The sequence below is a fragment of the Martes martes genome (assembly GCF_963455335.1).
Source record: "Martes martes genome assembly, chromosome: 5".
Taxonomy (NCBI): Eukaryota; Metazoa; Chordata; class Mammalia; order Carnivora; family Mustelidae; genus Martes; species Martes martes.
Window position 1 is genome coordinate 153,321,482 of NC_137892.1, and position 21,014 is coordinate 153,342,495.

General features: G+C 43.3%; 1 protein-coding gene across 1 annotated transcript in view; it reads right to left on the reverse strand.

Moving 5' to 3' along the window:
• FBXL7 (F-box and leucine rich repeat protein 7) overlaps positions 1-21,014 on the reverse strand; it is a gene marked incomplete at both ends in the record, with an annotated part of 368,418 nt that overhangs the window by 273,412 nt on the left and 73,992 nt on the right. Inside the window, one exon of the mRNA XM_080804454.1 lies at positions 1,241-1,330. Within this exon, the coding sequence (XP_080660580.1) occupies positions 1,241-1,330 (90 nt within the window). The remainder of the gene's footprint in view (positions 1-1,240; positions 1,331-21,014) is intronic.

A 21,014-nucleotide genomic window follows, 5' to 3' on the forward strand; every position in this document is an offset into this window, starting at 1 on the left:
GCTCTGATTGAATTAACAGGCAGAAAATTCAAACTGGATTTCTATCGGGTGGTTTGCAGCCCTGAGGAGAATAACCCGATCTGCCTGCCTTAAAATGCTGGTGAAATAACCCTAACCCTAAGGCATTAAACATCAGGGAATATAATCCCATTATAAAAGCTCTTCATACGTCAGTCTGTTTGAAACACATCAAGTCAAAGAATACCCAAAGAGAAGAAATCCACACGGGGGTCAACCCCCATCATTCACGCACACACGGTCACGCAGACCAAGAACAACCAAACACTGAGACCAACACCAGGTCATGGGGTTACTCTTCCCAATACTGCAAGCAGCTTAAAGTAAGCCTCAAGACAGAGTGTAGACATGAACCTCCGCACACCCTGCACATTTGAAGAAAGCAGGCTCTACACAAGGTCACCTCACCTTGGGTCTTCTATTATCAGCAGCATCGATGTCTTACACCAGACCTGCATTCAACCATTAATTTAGAAGGAGCTCTTCTTCAGAAAAGAACTCACTTAATTGTGTTTAACATTAAAATAAAGACAACTAATTCCATCACTGAGTCAGCTTTCCACTAAATAACTACCACAGAAACAGTGATCCCCGCATGCAAACAAGTAATAACACAAATGCTTCTGCACCATGCAGAGCAATTAATTCCAACATGTATTATGACATAGAGTGAAAATCTATATCAAGACTAAGAATGGAGCCGGTCTTTGCCCTGAGAGTCAGGACTTTCCACGTATTCTTTAAATAATCAAACAAACCTCTTTTCCCCCTCCCACATAATGGTTAATTCAAGTTCTACAAATCACATGATTGTGACCCTCCCATTGTCCATATCTTGAATTCCAAGTGGGCCTATTTTGAAAGTTCTTGCAGGAACTTTCAACTACAACACAGGAATTTTATAGTCACAGTGTTTTCCACACTGTGAAACAAGACAGATAACATCAGGAAGGCTCCCCAAACATCAGCCTATTATATTTTCACAAAATAACAGCATTTGCCTTAGAATTGAGCCACTTGACTCCTATCGAAACTCCTTCATCAGTCGGCAACAACACAGCAACAAAAAGCAACTCGGGAAACCCTTTGCCTTCTCAGTTTTAAGAATCTCATATGCTCCCACTCAGTAGAACAGAACTGAGACTCACACATTTTATTTGTCTTCCAAAAATAGCCTGCACTGTGAACACAGGGAGAGAGATAATGAAGACCAGATGCCTACCTTCACTGGTAGCCACATTCTTCTGGGCTTGGGTCGGCGTGTGATCTGTACTTGAACTCACGTCGGATGAGATGCTTGAGCTGCCTTTGCCTAGAGAAAACAGGAATGAGCAGCTTTTGAGTTTTGTAATTTCAGAAATGGACCATACCATCCACTCTGTCCCATACCGAGCCATATCGCTTGTTTCCAAGAAAGGAGCCATAATACCAAGAAGGGAGTTTATTAGGTTTCTTGCCTCTTGCATTAAATATCTGATCCCTATGAGCGGAACCAAAGCCCTATTAGAGTATAGCGCGACTATAAACTCAGACAAGATTATAAAACATGTGATAATGTAATCTCATTTTGGCATATGTGTGAATAAGAAAGGACATGTGGGAAACTCATCTACAGTATTAATTTTTTATTTGCAACTATAAACTATCCATTTCCCAGTAGAGGACAAAAGCACACCTAAGAATGAGGCATTATCCAAATAGTAAGAACCTGCTGGCTCCAAACAGTTGTATCACCTTAAAAACCAAACTCCCTGTTTTAATAGGTTCTCCTTCAAAAAATAAACAAACAAAAAAATGCTTACATATCTAATGCAGTAGTTATCAAGCAGGATGTTTTTCCCTCAAGGGGACATTTGGCAAAGTCTGGTACCATTTTCAGTTGTCACAACTGGGGAAGGGATGCTACTGGCACCGAGTAGGTAGAGGTCACCGATTCTGCCAAACGTCTTACAACACACAGAACAGTTCCCACAAGAAAGAATTCTCCAGCACAAAACATCAATCACGCCAAGGTTGAAAAACCCTGGTGTAAATAATCTCACTTCAGCTGATAGCTGAGTTTCTACTCTTCCTACTTTTAATATGAAGATGGACACTAACGTCACTAAACATTCTCAAAGTGTCATACAGAAGATGGCAAATATGAACCATACTCACTGCCTAGTACGGGAAGGGTCAGTGACTGCAGTGAGCAGAGCTGTAAGATAACTCCCATGGCACCTGCCACGGATTCAATGTCCCCCCACCCCAACCCCTCCATTCATCTTAAAACCTAACCACCAGGGGGATGGTTTTAGGAGGTGGAACCTTTGGGAGGGGATTAGAGCATAAGGATGGAGACTTCACGAATGGGATTAGTGCCCTGACAGAAGAGGCCCCTGAGAGCTCCCTGGTCCCTTCCATCATGTAAACACATACGGAAAAGACAGCCATCTGTAGACCAAGAAGCAGGCTCTTGCCAGGCACCTTGCTCTTGGAATTTTCAGCCTCCAGAACTCTAAGAATTAGATTTCTGTTGTTATATGCCACTAGCCTATGGTATTTTTTTTGTAGCCTCTTCAATAGCTTAAGATGATGCCCATGTCTTTGATAATCTCTTCCCTCAAGTGTAGGCAGAACCTGTAACTTGCCTGTAAGCAACAGTATATGGCAAGGGTGAGGGGTTTGGTAGAAGCAACTAATTTCCTAATGAGTTGACTTTGATCAAAAGGGAGGTTACCCTGGGTGGGCCTGGCTTAAATAGGTGAGCTCTCTCCAGGAGTCTAGATAAGAGACCCTGGTGACTGGATCTGAAGAAGCAAGCCACTTTGAGTTCTGCTGCTGTGAGGAAATTAATTCGGCCAACAGTCCCGTGAGCGTGGAAGAGGACTCACCCAAGTCTCAGATGAGAGCACGGCCCTGGCCAGTGTCTTGATCACAACAACTCTGTGAGACCAGAACAAAACTCCCAGCTGATCCAGGCCCAGAATTCCGACCCCGAAAACTGCGAGATAATAAATGTATCTTGTTGGGGCGCCTGGGTGACTCAGTGAGTTAAAGCCTCTGCCTTCGGCTCAGGTCACGATCCCAGGGTCCTGGGATCGATCCCCGCATCGGGCTCTCTGCTCGGCAGGGAGCCTGCTTCCCGCCCCCCCCCCCACCGCCTGCCTCTCTGCCTACTTGTGATCTCTATCAAATAAATAAATAAATAAATAAAATCTTAAAAAAAAAAAACCAGAAAATAAAAAATAAATGTATCTTGCAGTAAACTATTGTTAAGTTTGAGGTCCTTGTCGTGCAACAAGAGAAAACTAATATAATGACCACCCAATTCTATCACAAATGAGTTCTTTTTGCTTCACACAGTACGATCGGGATTCTTACGTGTGGCTGAGAAACACATTCCCAGTAGTGTTCCCTGCGTAGCGGCACACACCCCAGTTTGGGGGAGTGAGCCTACGTCAAAATACAGAGCTGAAAAGCACAGATGAGCTTCACTTGAAGAGCTTCTGGGATTTGTTGGTCAATGTTGGGAGTAACAGAACACACCAAGTTCATGGGTGATACCACCTGAGCAGAAACCTCAAAGGCCATTGTCTCCCTTTACCACTGTCCGTGGCTCACAGTGACTTCTGGCTCTGAGACAAGTCTGCTATTCCTGTTGTCCCTTCCCCCTGAGAGTTAGCCAAGATGGTGCAGCAACTCTTCACTGGTTTGTGCTAGCCCATTCTGTGGCCTGGCCGTGGTTGTCATTCATCTGCCGTGGTTCACCTGCCTTCGGACAGGTGGACATATTAGACCAGGTTTATAGTTAGAAGTATGTCAGTGCGGTCTCTGACCTCAGTCTGCTGCTCCCTTGTTTTTGACCTTGGACACACCCTTCTCTTCCAGGAGGCTCAGTGTCCACATGTGGCAGGAGAGAAGGTTGGACTGAGTGATTCCCAGTGGCTCCAATAGTTTATGATTCTATGAGTCCCTCACGGTACTCCTCAAACCTGAGTAATGCCAATGCTTCCTTGAATATGGCAAAAAGCATTGCTGTTCACCACTAATGGAGACTTAAATTATTTTTAGTATACCGTGATTTAGTGATGCACAAATGGAAATCTAAAAATAAACTCCATATGCTTTAACTCTGATTCAACAATAAGACCAAAACAAAGCAACGAATTAAACACAAAAACAAGAAAGTCCATAAAATTCAAATTAACAGCGTTAATTTAATGTGGCAGATGATGTTATTTTGCAGAGAGATTAAATTGCCTTACAAAATGTAAATATAGAACTTGCTGCTAAAGCCAATATTCTCTTGGTTTGGGCATACCCATACTACCCACCCCCCTACAGTGAGGGCTCGGCCTGCCCACCGTTTTCCTCCATTCAAACTCAGGAGTCCTTCCTCCCAGAACACGATGATACATCACTGGGCCTTCACTCAGTCTGACTGACTCACGATCTTTAAGTCTGCTCCTCTTTTATTCCTTATTGGCCCATAAGCATCAAAGTAGAATTCTTGCCTTAAAAGACGGATGTAAACTTGGACAATGAAATCTTGTGGCAGGACTCACGAAGAAAGGGGAACCAGTATACAATGATTTATTGTTTTTATGATTGTCATCAAAACGAAAGCACAAAGTAAAACAAATTCCAGAGGAAAGACTCAGACAGGTCTGAAAACAGAATGCAGACCCTCTCAGGGGACTGCAAACTCCAATTTAAGAAATGCTGGTCCATGAAGAAAGGGAAGAAGATAAAATGTATGTATATATATTATCAATGATATTTATAATAACAGCTGTGTATGCTGTGCCATGTAGTCTAGTAAATACTTTAACTGTTCACCACATAGTCCATGTGCCCGGTGGCTATGTTCTGCAATCACTTTTTCATTACTGCCTTCCCCTGAGGGAAACTTTCTGGACTTTTTCCCTAATTATCGTCCAAGAGAAATTGTAATTTAGCCAATATACTGTATATCTATTACAAGCTCTGTGTAGATCTCTGGTTTTTACATAAGAAGAAGTTCTCACCACCCCCCATTAAGAACCAATTTTTGTCCCTTTGAGAACATGGACCTTTGATAGCACAACACTGAGTATTTAGCAGATTAACTAATTAAGGAAAGCAAGGCAATAGAGAAATACAGTCCACTCTCATTACTCACGGTAGTTGTGTTCTACAAAGTCACCACGAACCATGAACCAACGTGGAGCACCACGTGTGGCTCCATCCCACGGCCAGGCAGTCATGACCCGAGCCTTAGCCAAGAGTTTAACCCACTGAGCCATCCAGTCGCCCCTTGCCTCTTCATTTTATTTTTTTTTTTTAAAGATTTATTTATTCGACAGAGAGAGATCACAAGCAGGCAGAGAGAGGAGGAAGCAGGCTCCCCGCTGAGCAGAGAGCCCGATGCGGGGCTCGATCCCAGGACCCTGGGATCATGACCTGAGCTGAAGGCAGAGGCTTAACCCACTGAGCCATCCAGTCGCCCCTTGTCTCTTCATTTTAAACCTGCAAAACTAAGTTTCTTCTCTCTTCTCCTTCCCAGTGCCCAGGCTGATTTTGTAAATGCAGGTATTTGATACAAGACAGTCAGACATGCCATTGTGATTTATTGATAATGTGAGGAAGGTAAAGGGTGAAACAGGAAGATTGATCAATACGTGACAAGAAAATGAACCAATGGGTCCTATGATCTTCAACATTCTTAAGAGTCCAAGAAATTACTTGCAAAATTGATCCCTTACATAACTTCCAGATTATATGCATTGAATTCATTCCTGTGGGTTTCAGCCACAGACTTCTGATATGAAATCCACAAACAAGCACGTGGGCCGACGTGGGGGCCTCAGCCCGTTACATTTTCGGTCCTCGCCGTACCTTGTTTTCAAGCCGCTGTTGGCACACCATGACAACCTCGTTTAATCAAATGAAAGAGAATTTTTTTCAATATCTTAGAATTAGATCAAGGGAGTGGTGGGTCATATTTGTGTGTTGAATTCACTGTTATCTTCCCGATTGTTATCTTGAGATAATTTCTTACCTTCTTTGATCCACAGTTCAAGTGTCTCTACGTAAAGAATAATATTAGTTATCTCAAAGCATGATCTGGCTTAATCCCCAAACCAGGTGCACACTGGGTTTTGAAAAGAAACTGATATTGTGAAAGCCTATTAGCTCTTTCAGACTAAAGGGGAGAGAGGGATTTAACAAAGGAATTCTCCAGAGTCAGAGACCCTGAAGGAGAGGGAAATGAGGGGTCAAATCCTAAACACTCTGCTTTCTTTTACTGTGAGCAAAAATCAGTAGATGGTGCCTTTTGTGTTTGCGTCTCCCCTAGAGAAGACCGGAACAGGAGATGAAAAGGTTGAGAGGAAAAAAGGAAAGGAAACAGAAGGGGAACCTCAGCCCTGATGCTCTTTTTATTTCAAGCCATTTAATGCCCTAACTCGTGTTTTCCTTATGCCAGTTTCTCAAAGCGCCTAGCAAGTGATCTCAGGGCCACTGAGCAGGATACACACATCTGTAATGCACTGGAAGTCTAGGGCAGTGCTGGAAAATAGGACAGCTAAGTGAGCACCTGCTTCATGCCCAGGCGACCGTGCGCTGGTCCCTTCCGCTAAGCAGCTGCCGTTCTTACAGGTTCATATTCAGCCTAAGAAAAGCCAAGGACACTTTTTTCAGCATTTGCCTTTTTGCTGAGAAATGCAATCCCCACCCAAACCCAAGACCCGATTCAGAGTGGTGGTGCTTTTTAATTATATTTAAAATATGTATAACATAAATTTGCCATAAAATTTGACTGGTTTTCAGTGTACAATGTAGTAGAATTATTTACGTTCACAATGTTGTGCAACCATCACTCCTATTTCCAAAATTTTTCATTACCTGACACAGAAATCCTATATCCGTTAAGCAATAACTCGCCATTCCTTTCTCCTCCAGCCACCGGTAACTTCTGATCTGCTTTCTGTCCCTGTGAATTAGCCTATTCTAGATACAGCCCCTAAGTGGAGTAAGACAATATTTGTCTTTTTGTGTCTGGCTTTTTCTCTTTCTTTAGGATTTTATTTATTTGAGAGAGAGAGAGAGAGAGAACAAGCAGTGGGGAGGGACAGAGGGAGAGGAAGTAGCAGACTCCCCGCTGAGCAGAGAGCGTGATTCGGGGCTCGATCCCAGGACCTGGAGGTCATGACCTGAGCTGAAGGCAGATGCTTAACCCACTGAGCCATACAGATGCTTATTTCACTTTTTCAAGGTCCCCTCAGATCAGTACCTCATTCTTTTTTACAGTCGAATAATACTTCGTCGTGTATATGCACCATGTTCTGTTTCTTCATTTCTCTATTGAGGAACTTCTGTCTGTTCTTGACTCTTCTTCTGGCTGTTGTGGGTAAGGCTGCAATGACGGGGCGCTGGCTTTGATGGCTTGTGGTTTTTAACTTTCAGACTTCTGGTGCATGTTGTTTCCAGCCGAAATCAGATCCTGAGTGCTGTGGCTGCAGCCGGCGAACAAAGTACACAGAGTTCTTCCAGGAGAGAAAAACGGGACAAGCCCACCGCTGAGTCAGCAGCTCCTCGAGAACCAACGGCAGCCCGGCCACAGCCCCCAGGAACGGAATGTCAAACAAGGATGGCGGGAGTGTTGAGTTACCTCCAGACAGGGCTGGATGGCCGCTGCTGCCGGTATTGGCAAATCCAGAACAGAAAACCAGCACAGGGCACGGATGCTAGCCGAGCAGACATCGGGCTTTGGGATCCAAACACACACCTGCTGGCCCCAGCTCTGCACTTGGAAGGCTGCGAGGCTCTGACTGCACACTTGGGGGCTTCCTCCTTCTCCCCACATGGGGGTTGTGCATGTTCTCTCTAAGAAAGACAAGAGCTGGGGCGCCTGGGTGGCTCAGTGGGTTGGGCCGCTGCCTTCGGCTCAGGTCATGATCCCAGAGTCCTGGGATCGAGCCCCACATCGGGCTCTCTGCTTAGCGGGGAGCCTGCTTCCTCCTCTCTCTCTCTCTCTCTGTCTGCCTCTCTGCCTAGTTGTGATCTCTGTCTAATAAATAAATAAAATCTTTAAAAAAAAAAAGAAAAGAAAGACAAGAGCTTTTGCCTCCTATAAGACAGTATGGGGGGGCAGGGAGGAAAGTGGTGTCCCACTCCCAAATCACAGAAGCAAAACCATGATGTGTGAAAGGCAAGCCCAGGGCTTCACCCCACATGACCTTGAAGTATAGCTAATCATTTAAGTACCATTAGCTTCGAAGCCAGAGGGTAAACAGAGAAAGAATCAAATAGAAATAATTTAAGTTGATCAGCAAAACTTCTTGGGGGAAGAGAGCATACCAGACAAAAACCTCAGTTAAAACCCATCTCTTCTGCATGCCTCCTGGATGCTATGATGAAGAAAAAGAAAAAGAAAGGGGCATGACTTTGACAAATCCACGGAAGCCAGCAGATGGTCGCAAGTGGGCCCACAGCGCTGTGTATGGCGCTGGAGGGCGTGGAGCCTGCCGGGGGTGGGGGTGGGGGGCTGCTCACACCTGAATCTTGGCTCCACCCCATGGGAGAGCCTCAGGCCTCGCCTTATTTTTGAGCAGCAGTTACTGCATCTTAAAATCGGGCACTTCTGAGTGGACATTCGCAGAGCAGCCGAGAGAAGGAAATGATATAAGGCCACTGCTTTCATATAAAAATTCCCCCCAAATTGCATAAATGTATAAAAGATATTCATAAATGCTAGCTCTTATTAATCATCTTCCCAATCAATATCCCAACCAATCACTCAGTTTAATTCAACAACTACATGTGAAACCGGCTGCACGCAAAGGATATATGATGAGCTTTAGAAAAAGCAAGACAGGGCATACTGGACTGGGGAGACAGACCACAGACACATGAACAGGATTGAACAGAAATGCAGTACGGTTCTGTTTCTAAATCAGATCAGTGAGTGGCATCCCCAAATTCTATCCGATTCACAAAGTTTCACTGCTGTTTAATGGGACTGCCTTTTTTTTTTTTTTTTTACATATAATGACATTAAAGATATGTAGATTGATTGAAATCAACCATGTCTGTCTTCTCCACTGGATGCTCAGCTCCATGAGGGTAGGCCTCTGTACGCGGCTGGTTCACGGCTGTGACCCCCAAAGCAAGCACTGTGCTTGGCATATTGTAGACACTCAGTCCATATGCGTTACATGAGTTGGCACTTGAGGTCCTGCCTGAGTGAATAAACTGGAAATTCTCATCTCCCTTCCCTTCTCTTGCCTTTCTTCCTTTCCTTTCCCCTTTCCTCCTCTCCCCCCCTCCTCTCCCCTTTTTCTTCCTTTTCCTTTTTCTTTTCAGGTAGGCTCCACACCCAGCATGGAGTCCAAAGCAGGACTTGAGCTCAAAGCCCAGAGATCAAGACCGGAGCTGAGATCAACAGTCGGACACTTAACCGACTAAGCCACCCAGGCACCCCTGGAAATTGATTTCTGACAGAATAACCTGGCCCTGGAATGTTTCCTAATAAGCATCATCCCTTCCTTACAGACACCACTCAAATCCATGTTAACCCAAGGGAGTTTTTACATGATGGCTCCGTGTTGAGCATGCAAAATTCATACAGATTCCCAGTGAAGACACAGTATACAATACTCTGTACTCACTTTCTAAGCATGCCTTCACAAATGACCACTAACTAGGTGGCTTAAAATAGAAATGTACGGTCTCACAGTCTTGGAAGCTAAAGATCTGAAATCCAAGGGTTCAACCAATTCTCTGAGAGGGAGAATCTCTCCCATGCCTCTCTCCTAGCTTCTGGTAGTTGCCAGCAACCCATGGCATTCCTCAGTTTGTGGCAACAGAACTCCCACCTCTGCCTCGGTCATCATGTGGCCGTCTTCGCTCCACGTGTCTCTGCATCCCTTTCTCATAAAGACACCAGCTCAAAGGATTAAGGACCCACTCTCCTCCAGTGTGCCCTCATGTTAACCAAGGACATCTGCAATGACTCTATTTTCAACTAAGGTGCTCCAGGAAGGATATGAAAGAGTTGGGGGCAGGGCGGGGGGGTCACTTTCCGGCCCAGTAGCTATTACAACACTATTTTCTGCAGAATTAAGCAGAAAGCAGAAATCCCACCCCCCCACCGCGAGTCTATCATACAAGCCCTTACGCCAGTCTTACCGCATGTGAGTGGGAAAGATTAGCAAGTGGGACTGAATGCTTCACGGAATGCACGAAGTCCTCAAAGAGTCTCCCAGCTTGTGAAAAAGCAAGCACTTAGCACTCCATCACAGGTAGTTTTAGGTCGAAAAGGCCGGGCAGTATTTCACTAAAGGCACCAAAGCAGAGCCTGCCCCCCGCCCCCCTCCCCCCCCCCCCCACCAGCGACCTACAGGCCTTCAGGGAATTGCACAAGAGCGAACGCAGGTGTCACGGAGACAGATGCTGTTGCTGCTGACAGATGGTGCCTCACAGCTGGGTTTCCGAGCCAAGTAACGAGAGGATAACACCGTGGACAGGCGAAAGCGTACGTGCACCAGCACGAGAATTTCCCCTGTACTATAAGTCATACGAAAGACCTTTTTATACTAACGGCAACATCCCTGTAATTTGTCCAAGACCACGAGAAGACCGTGCCTCGTCGAACGTGACGCACAAGGAAAGATGAGAGTTCTCTTTGAAGTTCATTGCTGTGGCAACACGGTCTGGAAAGGGTTCCATGGCTATGTGTTAATTTCCTGGCATCAAGAGCCTCTGGTGCCAATAAATTCATACCTGCCTCTTCTGATTCCCTCATTCACTTACTCGCTCATTCAACATGCCAGGTGCCAGACCCCATCTTAGAACACAATTCTGTGATCAGGCCATCTTGTTGGCAGAGGCTACTTTGCTGCAGGATCTTAAAGGCAGGGAAAGAGTAAACACCAACTCCACCTTTTAACAGAGAGTCTAGGGAAGGGACAGGAAGCAATATCTTTGAGTCTTTGTGGCTTTCTGTGGCTCAACCCACCAAAAATCAGTCACAGACGTTTATACCCTATGGCCACTCTGACTTCAGAATTTTTATACAAAGCATATTTATATGTATTTATCTTAATTATCACTGATGATCAATGTAAATTAGTGGAAATTCTGAATAATAAATTCTTAAAAGTCATTGATTCTCCTCCTTTCGTACATAAGCAGTAAATCAACAACAGTGAAAGGGAAAAAAAGCTATATATTTCAGAACTTAATCTTATTTAATATAAAACAATCTTAGGATCTTATTATGTTCCCCATTCTACCTTGGGCAAAATTCTATTATCAGAGTTCTGTGTGGGGGTGTCACCGGGTGACTCAGTTAAGTGTCTGTCTTGATCAGGTCATGATCTCAGGGTCCTCAGATGGAGAGCCATGTAAGACTCCCTGCTCAGCTGGGATTCTGCTCCCCCCCCAACTCATGGGTGCATGTGCACATGCTCTCTCTGTCTCACAAAAAAATAAATAAAATCTTTAAAAAAAAAAACTCTGTATAAGAGAACCCCATGAGAGACTATGGACTCTGAAAAACAACCTGAGGGTTTTGAAGGGGCAGGGGGTGGAAGGTTGGGGGAACCAGGTGGTGGGTATTAGGGAGGGCACGGATTGCATGGAGCACTGGGTGTGGTGCAAAAACAATGAATACTGTTACGCTGAAAATAAATAAAAAATTAAAATAAATAAATAAATAAATAAACCATTTTTTTCACCTAAAAAAAAAAAAAAGAACCAAAAAAGATTCAGGCATTCCTCCTTGGTAAAGAAGATGATAACCACAGAAGACAGAGGTGCCCGATACTGTTGAGAAAGCACCTAAATAAGGAAATTAACAGGTCAGATCTACATTCACTCAGGCCCTGAGTAGCTACTCAGGACTTCTCAGCAAACACCTTGACACCTCTGACTGGGGGAGAGGGAAACTGGAGAAGGTCATACTCAAGCTTTTAACTGTCACATTCTCTATGTCCCCCAGATTCAAAAAGTAACCAACTCCATAGCAAAGCTGCTTACAACCATAACCTGAGATTCAAAGAGACCTAAAAATTAGTTAAAAGTTGAATGACAGAGTTGTTGGTCCACTTTCTCCTTCCTCTATTGAATTGAAATTATATATAATTATACATAAATGTGTATGTGTGTAGTGTGTATACAAGGAAAAAAATATATATATACACACATATATACAAATATATAAATATCACATACTTACATTTATGTCTCCAAATCACAGCTGTATTATTTCACTGCTGTGTCTTCTCATAGACTGTGTTATCTCTGATCTTGCCTGTCCAATGTAGTGATCTTAGTCCCCAAATGAAAATCCCAAGTATACCACCTTCCAGGTTCCCTGAGAGTATAATTACCCTCCTCCTGCACCTCCTCCACTTCCCATGCCTTGGGAGAAGTTTTGCTTAGGCCCGTGGTAGGAAACGACAATTCTATCTCATAGGAGTGGAGGTGTTTCTCCTTGCCAGTAGGCTTCGCTGAAAAAGCATGAATGGCAACCACAGAGTACCTCACAGAAAGCCAGGATCCTTCTAAGTCCTGACTCAAAGGAAGGAGAGGCTCAAATGTACACTGAACGGCGTGATCACCCCACCCCTGAGCCCCCTCCATCCCCATGACTTGGCGGACCTGTCTCATGGTTGGGTGAGAGTAACTTCACTTCTAGCTCCAACACGGAGCTCTGCCTGTCCTGAGCCCATCAGCATGAACCAGCCCTTGCAGCACAGTGACTGACTGGGTCAAAGCCGTTCAGCAGTAGGGACCAAGATGCTCTCTCTCCCTCTCTGGATATAACCTTAGGAGTTGTTAGCAGCTGGATTGTATGGAAAAGGAGAGTCCACCCGGGCATAAAGATGCACACAGCAAACCAAAAGACAGAAGTAAATCAGGTAAGGACATCACTAAGATATTACCAATTTAAAAGAGTAACCTGACACTTGCACAGGTACTGGAATGCTGTTACACGGATCAGTAAGGGACAAAGAGGTCTGTCTGCTGCACCTAGTGGTGAACATTGGAACTGCAGAAGTTTTATGCTTAAAGCGGCAACTTGCAAACGAGGGAGGAAAAAAAAAAATCACCCTAAAGGTAAGATGCTTTTTTCCATGTGAAAGCAGCACTTTCTTAGTTTAGAGACTGACTCTATCTATGGCAGGCTGAATAAGTATAAAGTAGTAATTTTAACAATGATGAATTGTAATCTTTTAAACAAGCACAACCAAGCAAAATAAGCAGGAGTATACATAGCCACATGATAAATCTGATAAGGTTTCCAGACCAGGGAAATAGTTTAATTTGCTCTGGGCAATGAACAGAAGATTTGGTAGGTCTTTCTTTTAAAAACCTTAATTCGGCCTCCACCTATAATCTACGTTGTTATTTTTCAAAGCTTTATGCATTGACAAAAAAAAATTACCCTCCCTAAATTTTGCTTTTACAGCCCTTTTATCATATAAATTGCGGTCATAACCTAACTTGAGGCTTGCAGGGGCCAGTGAAGGGAAAGGTCTGGCTTCTATAAAATGAGATACATTAAGCAAAATAAATCTTGCCTGAAACTGAAATAGTTCTTGAATATAGCAACCTAGGAGCTATTCCTGTCTTTCTTTTAAAAGTATAACAGCTTTGCCTTTTGGCCAAGATAGATCTACCCAACAGATACCTGTTGCTCCTTTCTTCATTCTCTTTCCTGATGTGGATGCATGGCTGCTAGCTGTAAACTTCCTAGAATTCTTCTCCCAAACTCTTCCAGCGCGAAGTCATTGCTGCATCCATGAAAGTGACGGGGCATTCTGACCATCCCATGTAGTCAGAACAAAGAATAAGGAGCAGGGATTTAAAGTTTCGAGCTATGCATTCATCTCTTCCTCTATTCTATGACTTCGTTCACTTTTTTGTGAGACTTACACTCATCCTAAAAAGCAAACTGTATTTGATGAACACATTTTGTGGAACCAAAATACGAATTCGGGGGTATGTTTATGCTATGAGTATGATCATAAAGACTTTGTGGGAATGCAATTTATAGGGTTTTAACTCATTTAAATAAAACCTAAGAATTTCAAGCATTCGTGTTGGTATTTTTTTCTCAATGCGATACTATCTAGGGAAATGTTTTCAGATGCATGATTTGGGACAGACAGGATAATCTTGCCTGCCTCAAGGTTTATATATCTTTTATAAAAAAGAGAGAGCATTAAATATTTTGGCCTTGTTTTCCCTTCTGCCCTCACTACCCCATCTTCCCCCCATCTTTTCAAGATGTCACCAATGTAGATGCTGATACTTGTACCATGGGATCATGTCACCAGCCCAGTATAAAACTCCCTAAGTTTCCTATTGGGTTGTGGCTTAAGCCCCAACTCTCTACTATGGCCCATGAGACTCTGTGTTGACCAGCCAGCTAACTGCCCTCTGCTCAGATCTCACCCCAAAGATTTCCAGAGAAAGTCTCTGTCTGTTGAGATCACTGCTATCCACACTGCCAGGTGCTTGGAAATAGTCAATAAATAGTTGCTGAATGAACTAAGTAATACTTACGTAAATATAGCCTTTGCCTTTTAGATTTATCTAAATTACAAAACTAGTAAGTTTTATTATTTTTTTATTTTTTTAAAAGATTTTATTTATTTATTTGACAGAGATCACAAGCAGGCAGAGAAGCAGGCAGAGAGAGAGAGAGGGAAGCAGGCTCCCCACTGAGCAGAGAGCCCGATGCGGGGCTTGATCCCAGGACCCTGAGATCATGACCTGAGCTGAAGGCAAGGCTTTAACCCACTGAGCCACCCAGGCGCCCCTAAAACTAGTAAGTTTCAAAAATACAAACCATCTTCAAGTACAGAAAATTTTTTAAAAAAATAATATAGATCAATATGAGACAGACAATGAGTCTAGATATTGATCAGTGAAAGGAAATGCCACTTATATCCCTTTAAGTTCATAGAAAAACTACATGAAGTAGTTCATTGCCAAGTGGAAATAGAACAGGAGTTAGGAGAAAAATAAACTAATGAGAACAGATCAGAAAACAAATGAGTTGGAGGTAAAGAAGGAGAATGCTGGGTGACAAGCCCTAGCCCATCACTATCATATAAAGGTATACCGGTTAGGTTAGGATGTTACAGATAGGACAGAAATATCAATGGGACAGAATGGAAGCCCAGAGATAAATTCATACGTAAATGGTGAAGGCAGAAATGTAACACACACACACAAAAATCAGTGCAGAAAGGAAGAATTAATGACTGGGAAAGCTACGTATCTGTTTTTTAAAAATCCATATCCTCATCTACATCCTATTCAAAAATAAAGTATAACAGTCGAAATATACAATTTTTTAAAAAAAATAAGTAAATGTTTATCAAATTTCTGTAAGGCGGAAGTCTACCAGCCTAAAGCTAACAGAAGAAAGTGCAAAGAAAATTATCAAGAGCTTCAACCATACAAAAATTTTGAACTTCTCTACATCAAAAATAAGCAAACAGTAATATATATTATTGAAGCCAAACTATACTTTAGGGGAAAATAAATCATAGGGGGCAACTGTCTTTATTGTTTGAGGAACTTAGGGAATCACCCAAAAAGCACTAAGACTAACATACAAGTCGGGAAAGGACAACAACAGGTGATTCCGCAGAAAAAAACCACACATGGTATCGTAGAATTTGAAACGTAGTTTCACTCATGGATGTAAGCCAAGCAAAGTGTTTGTTTTAATGGGAATATCCATTGTACCCAGACAAGAATAAACAGATACAAGTACTTTAAAGTATCTGGCAACATGCACATCAAAAGCCTTGATAGGGTTGAAGCCTTTTTATCTAGCAATTCCACTTGTTCTTGAATTAATATCAGAGTCTACCACTTCCTCACCCAATGTATTCTTGAATTTGTCTTTACAAGTAACCATATGCAAGTCCAGCAGCTGATCACGGTTGTTAAGAGGCAGGACAGGCTACCTGACTGGTGGGCACCAGAGCAAAATAATAATGTGTGACCCTTCTTAAAATGGGATTAGGAATTTCAAGAGGGCAACAGCAGAACATTAAACCAAGCAGGGAACCCTTTGGAACTCAGGGCTCTGTGTGATTGCAAAGGTAGAAAACCCACGGAGCTGGCCCTATTAGGGTGAGCACAAGCAGGGGGAGCAGCAGGCAGAGGGAGAAGCAGGCCCCCTGCTGAGCAGGGAGCTCCGATGTGGGACTCAATCCCAGGACCCTGCGATCATGACCCGGGCTGAAGGCAGATACTTAACTGACTGAGCCAACCAGGCGTCCTGGGAAGGGGATTTCTTATTGTGGTTCATGCAGGCCTTGCCCTTCTGATCCTGCTTAGTGGATGAAAGCCTTGGGATGATTAGGGAGAGCACTGGATGTTAAGAAGGGCCCTATTCTCTAGGGAAAGGGGAAAGGAGGTCATGAAGATGGCCCGGACATTTACGAGGCAGCCCAAGCACCACCCTCTCTTATGGTACTTTGTTGGCATCCAGACCAGAAGCCTCTCTTCCTTTCCCCCTGTGCTGAGAGAGAAGTCAGACCGATGGCCCGACCAGCTTCGTTCACACCTCGCCCAGCCCTCTCCTGCCACTGGATGAGAAAGGATACTAGGGGAGCTGTGGGGATGTCACTGTCCCTAGAGATGGGTTTCTTGGTGTCTCCCAAATCAAGGAAGGCTGTGGCTAAGGGACAGGAGACAATGGATAATGATCACATCTGCTTGTATGTCACTGAATAAATTCACCATACAAAAGGTGCTTCAGAAATAACAATATATATCAAAATGTGTATTTGAAAGTTGAAACTCAACTTCATCCTAATGTGGGGAACACATACTTAAAAATACAGAAGCAAATAATTAGTAACTAATTCTGAAGAATTATTCTATTTATTTATTCATTATTTTAAAAAAAATTTTTAGAGGGGGAGTGGGAGGGCAGAGGGAGTGGGAGAGAGAGAGAGAGAATCTCAAGCAGGCTACACACCCAGTGTGGCGCCCGACATGGCGCTCGATCTTACGACTCTGACATCATGACCTGAGCTGAAATCAAGAGACAGGAGGTTCATCAGCCAAGCCACCCAGGCACCCCGTTGTCTATTCAGAAACAAAACAGAGCAAATTCTCTCTGCACACACACACACACACACACACACACACACACACACAGATCTTCATATTCCACAAAATTAAATTCTACTATGATTGGTCCATCTGAAAACATCAGAATTTACTTTAAAATGCTTTTTCTTAGTTATTTCCAAAGCAAACCTCAACCCAGCTTCCGCACGGGCAGACAGTCCAATGTGGCATGCTGTTGAGGCAACAGCCCTTCTTGCAGATGAGAGAGAGCACGTCCTTCTAACCCCAACATCGTACTGGAGCAGACCTCACAGTGTCTCTGAGCCTCCATTTCATGCCTCTGTCAGGTGAGAAGATTAGAACTGAGACCTTCCTCCGGGCAGCCCACCCCTACTGAGCACATTCTGCAGTCTTCTTATTCCACCCCGTGAGATAAGACCCATGGTACTCTCCTTTTTGTCCACAGAAGGAAGCTAAGGCATAGACTGTAACCTTCCTAACACTTATAAAGAAAAGCACCAGGCACTAGACACCTCAGGCACCATATAACATCATTGCTTAGATTTGATTTTTTTTTTTTTTTTTTTTTTTAGATAGCCTCATAGGGAAACACCCAAATGCTAGAATCACTGCAGTTGGATTTGAACTCTTTGTCACTTATCTCCCCTTTGATTTTGGAAAGATACTGAACTGTCTCAGGGTCCTTTTTATAAAATGGGGGTCCCAGAGTGATGAGTTTCCTATGAATTAACACGTGGAAAGCGCCCAGTTCGATGGTTGGCACGTAGTAGGCACTTGGCAAATATTACCTATTACTGTTGTTCCCAATGTGGATTAATACAGTTATATGATACTTCAAAATTAAGATCCTAGATCAGCAATTTAATCTAAACAATTTATTCTGGATTAATAATCAGATTAAAGAATTCAGACCTGGGCTTTCTTTCCTGCTGGTTCTGTTGTTGCTGGACTGGCCAGTCTGGTCTGCGGGTAATCCCCCAAACTCACTATCTTGCGCCCGGTTCCCTCTTTCCCACTAGCTTAGAGTGACATCTCTTTCTCACGTAAATATGACCTTAACCATTGTCAGCTCTTCTGTGACTATCTTCTACGGATCTCAGGGACCCACCTCACTTGGAATGTTGGTCCCATTTACAATCATTTGGCACTTAAAATCACAATAATCATGCCTGACATTTATGGCTGTGATGGGAATATGCTGACTTGGGTTTATATACCTCTTCTCTACTGCTTTGGCATTCCTGACCTCTTTCACGCCCCGGGATCACAGCCTCTCCCACCCTGCAGCTAGCAAAGGGCTAAGCCATGGAGCCCTCCAGAGAGGAAGTTCCCTGCTGATGGCAGTGGTCAATGAAATGGGGAAAGAAGATGAGAAGCCCACAGTTAGACTTCCTTTCCCCTGCAGATGTACTTTGTCAATGGAAATGACAAGATTCTACCACAGTGTGCAGAGATCCACACAGGAGAATAACAAAGTAACCAACGTTAGCAAAGGAGACCAACACAGAGAATTTAGGGAGAGACCCGGCATTTCCATCATGACCCAAGAACTTTCCTAATATGCAAAGAAGGGCTGGTTCTGGCAGTTTCGTCAGCAGCCCCTGGAATACAGTGTGTCACGGGTACTGGTTATCATGGAAAGGTCGATCTAAGATTCTAGAAACCTGAAATCTGGGACATGTCCCAGACCACCTGTGAGTCTCTACTGTGGACCTGCCCCTTCTCTAGGATCAGTTTTCCTGGTTCCATAAGCCTATCTTCAGCTTTATTATCCAAAGCAAAGCCCACAGGCACCCTGCACCATTCATCTCCAACTCCAGTGTGAGCTGGGAATAGCAATTCATGCTCCTGTTCTTATCCCTAAATTTCATGCATCAGGAATTTAGACTATCTGGTGAGTGGCTAAGGAGTCTGGCCATCCTTCAGGCAAAATCTACCTCCCTCACTAAGTAAGGAATCGAGACACTGTTTCAAAGCATGGTTATGTTTACTGGCCTAGACCGCCCAAGATCAGAATAGATACATGTCTAACCTTTTCAGATGTTTGCTTTTCAAATGCCTTGCCAAATTCTTGACCTCCTTGACCCAACACATGTCCTCTCTTCACATACAATGAAAAGCCTGGACAACCGAGGCATTAAGTCTCTTGTCAGGCCAGCCACGTCTGCCTCGTGATATTTTACTTTCAGTCCATGGTGCAGGGGTAGACGCCAGGCCTGTTATCTCATCAACTAATAAATACTTACTGTCTAATGCATATAGAACATAACATGAGCACTGGACAAAACAATGCAGCATAAGAGAAGAAGTGAGTAGACTGGATTTTTATATTCTGTTAAATTATAAGAAATTGCCATTTTTGGAGGTTAAAAAAAAAAAAAAGGTCAGGATCAACCATTTTACATGATTCAACCTAATGATAAACACTTCTTTGGGACTGCACTCCAAGGGTGGTGAGGAAGTCAGTAAACATCATCGGGTGTTGCCCAAGAGAGCATAATCCCTTCCACTGAATACTTCTCACAGTGAGTTACCAGTGAACCCGGAGAAATAACATTCAGCACAAAGTGAGATGATCCACAAACCTCCAATAAAAAGGATGAAAAATATTTGTTATACTAATGAAGCAAATAAACCACCACCACCACCACGATGAAACCTGCACAATTTTATGTCCATCTCTTAGGCTGTTTAACGTCTTACCAAACTCTTGGGAAAATCAGCTTATTAAATTCTCATCTAAATCTTCGCACCAGAAAACTTAATGAGAATTCCACACAAGCAGAGAAAGACGAAAGTCTCCTCATTTCCAAAGAAGAGGCAAGTGACAGAATCTGGAAGAAGTGAGGGAGGAGAAGGCCACACCAGGGAACAAAATGGTAAGCAAATGTTTAGCAGCTGTAGTCCAATGCAGCTAGCTGGCCTTCGGTCTGTCGTTTTTCATCTTAAAGGCTCTAAAACTTCAAATGTGTGCAGGGACTATTGTTCTATAAGAAGAGTTTTATTGCCCATCCTTAAATACCTCCTAGGATCGGAGCAAATCATAATCTTGCAGCAGCACAATGTGGCTGGTACTTCCCTTGCACTTGAATACGCATATTTTACCGTGGAATCTGTCGTTCATTAGTGCTCTTTTTTTATTTCTTCATTTTAAAACAAAAACAACATTGTAACTCTAGGCTAATGTGCGAGGTAAGCATAGCATCAGTTGTAAACTTCACCAAATAATGAAAATAATCTCACTAATAAAATTTCTTTTTGTTTTCTGTAGCTTCAGCTGAGCAAAATTTTAGGAGTAGAGAATCAGTTTCCAATCTATGTAGAAAACAACAACAAAAACAAACACTAAGGGTTTGAACTAGATGTGTAGACAAACGTCCTCCTCTTTGTGAAGATCAAAGTCTCCAAATCGGTCACAGTTCCCCTTTATTCATAGGGAATTTGTTCCAAGTCCCCCAGCGGACGCTTGAAACTACACATAGTACCAAACCCTATACATACTGTTTTTTTTTTCCCCAATACATAAATCCCTATGATAAAGTGTGATTTATTAGTTGGGCATAGTAAGAGATTAACAATAACTAACAAAATAACCCACCGTAATAAAAGTTATGTGAATGTCGTCTTTCTCTCACTCTCAAAGTATCTTACGGGGCTGTACTTACCCTTCTTGTGAGAATGTGAGAAAAGATGCCTTTGTGATGAGATGATGTGAACTCAATGATGTAGGCACTGTGACAGAGAATCAGGCTACTGTTGACCTCCAGACAATTCGTCAGGAGGACCCTCTGCTTCTAGACCACCAGGTAACTGAAACTTCAGATAAAAAGGGACTGCAGTACTTCCAAACACATGTAGGGGCCTAGGACACAGCATAACCACAAAGCTTTCATTTTAAATGG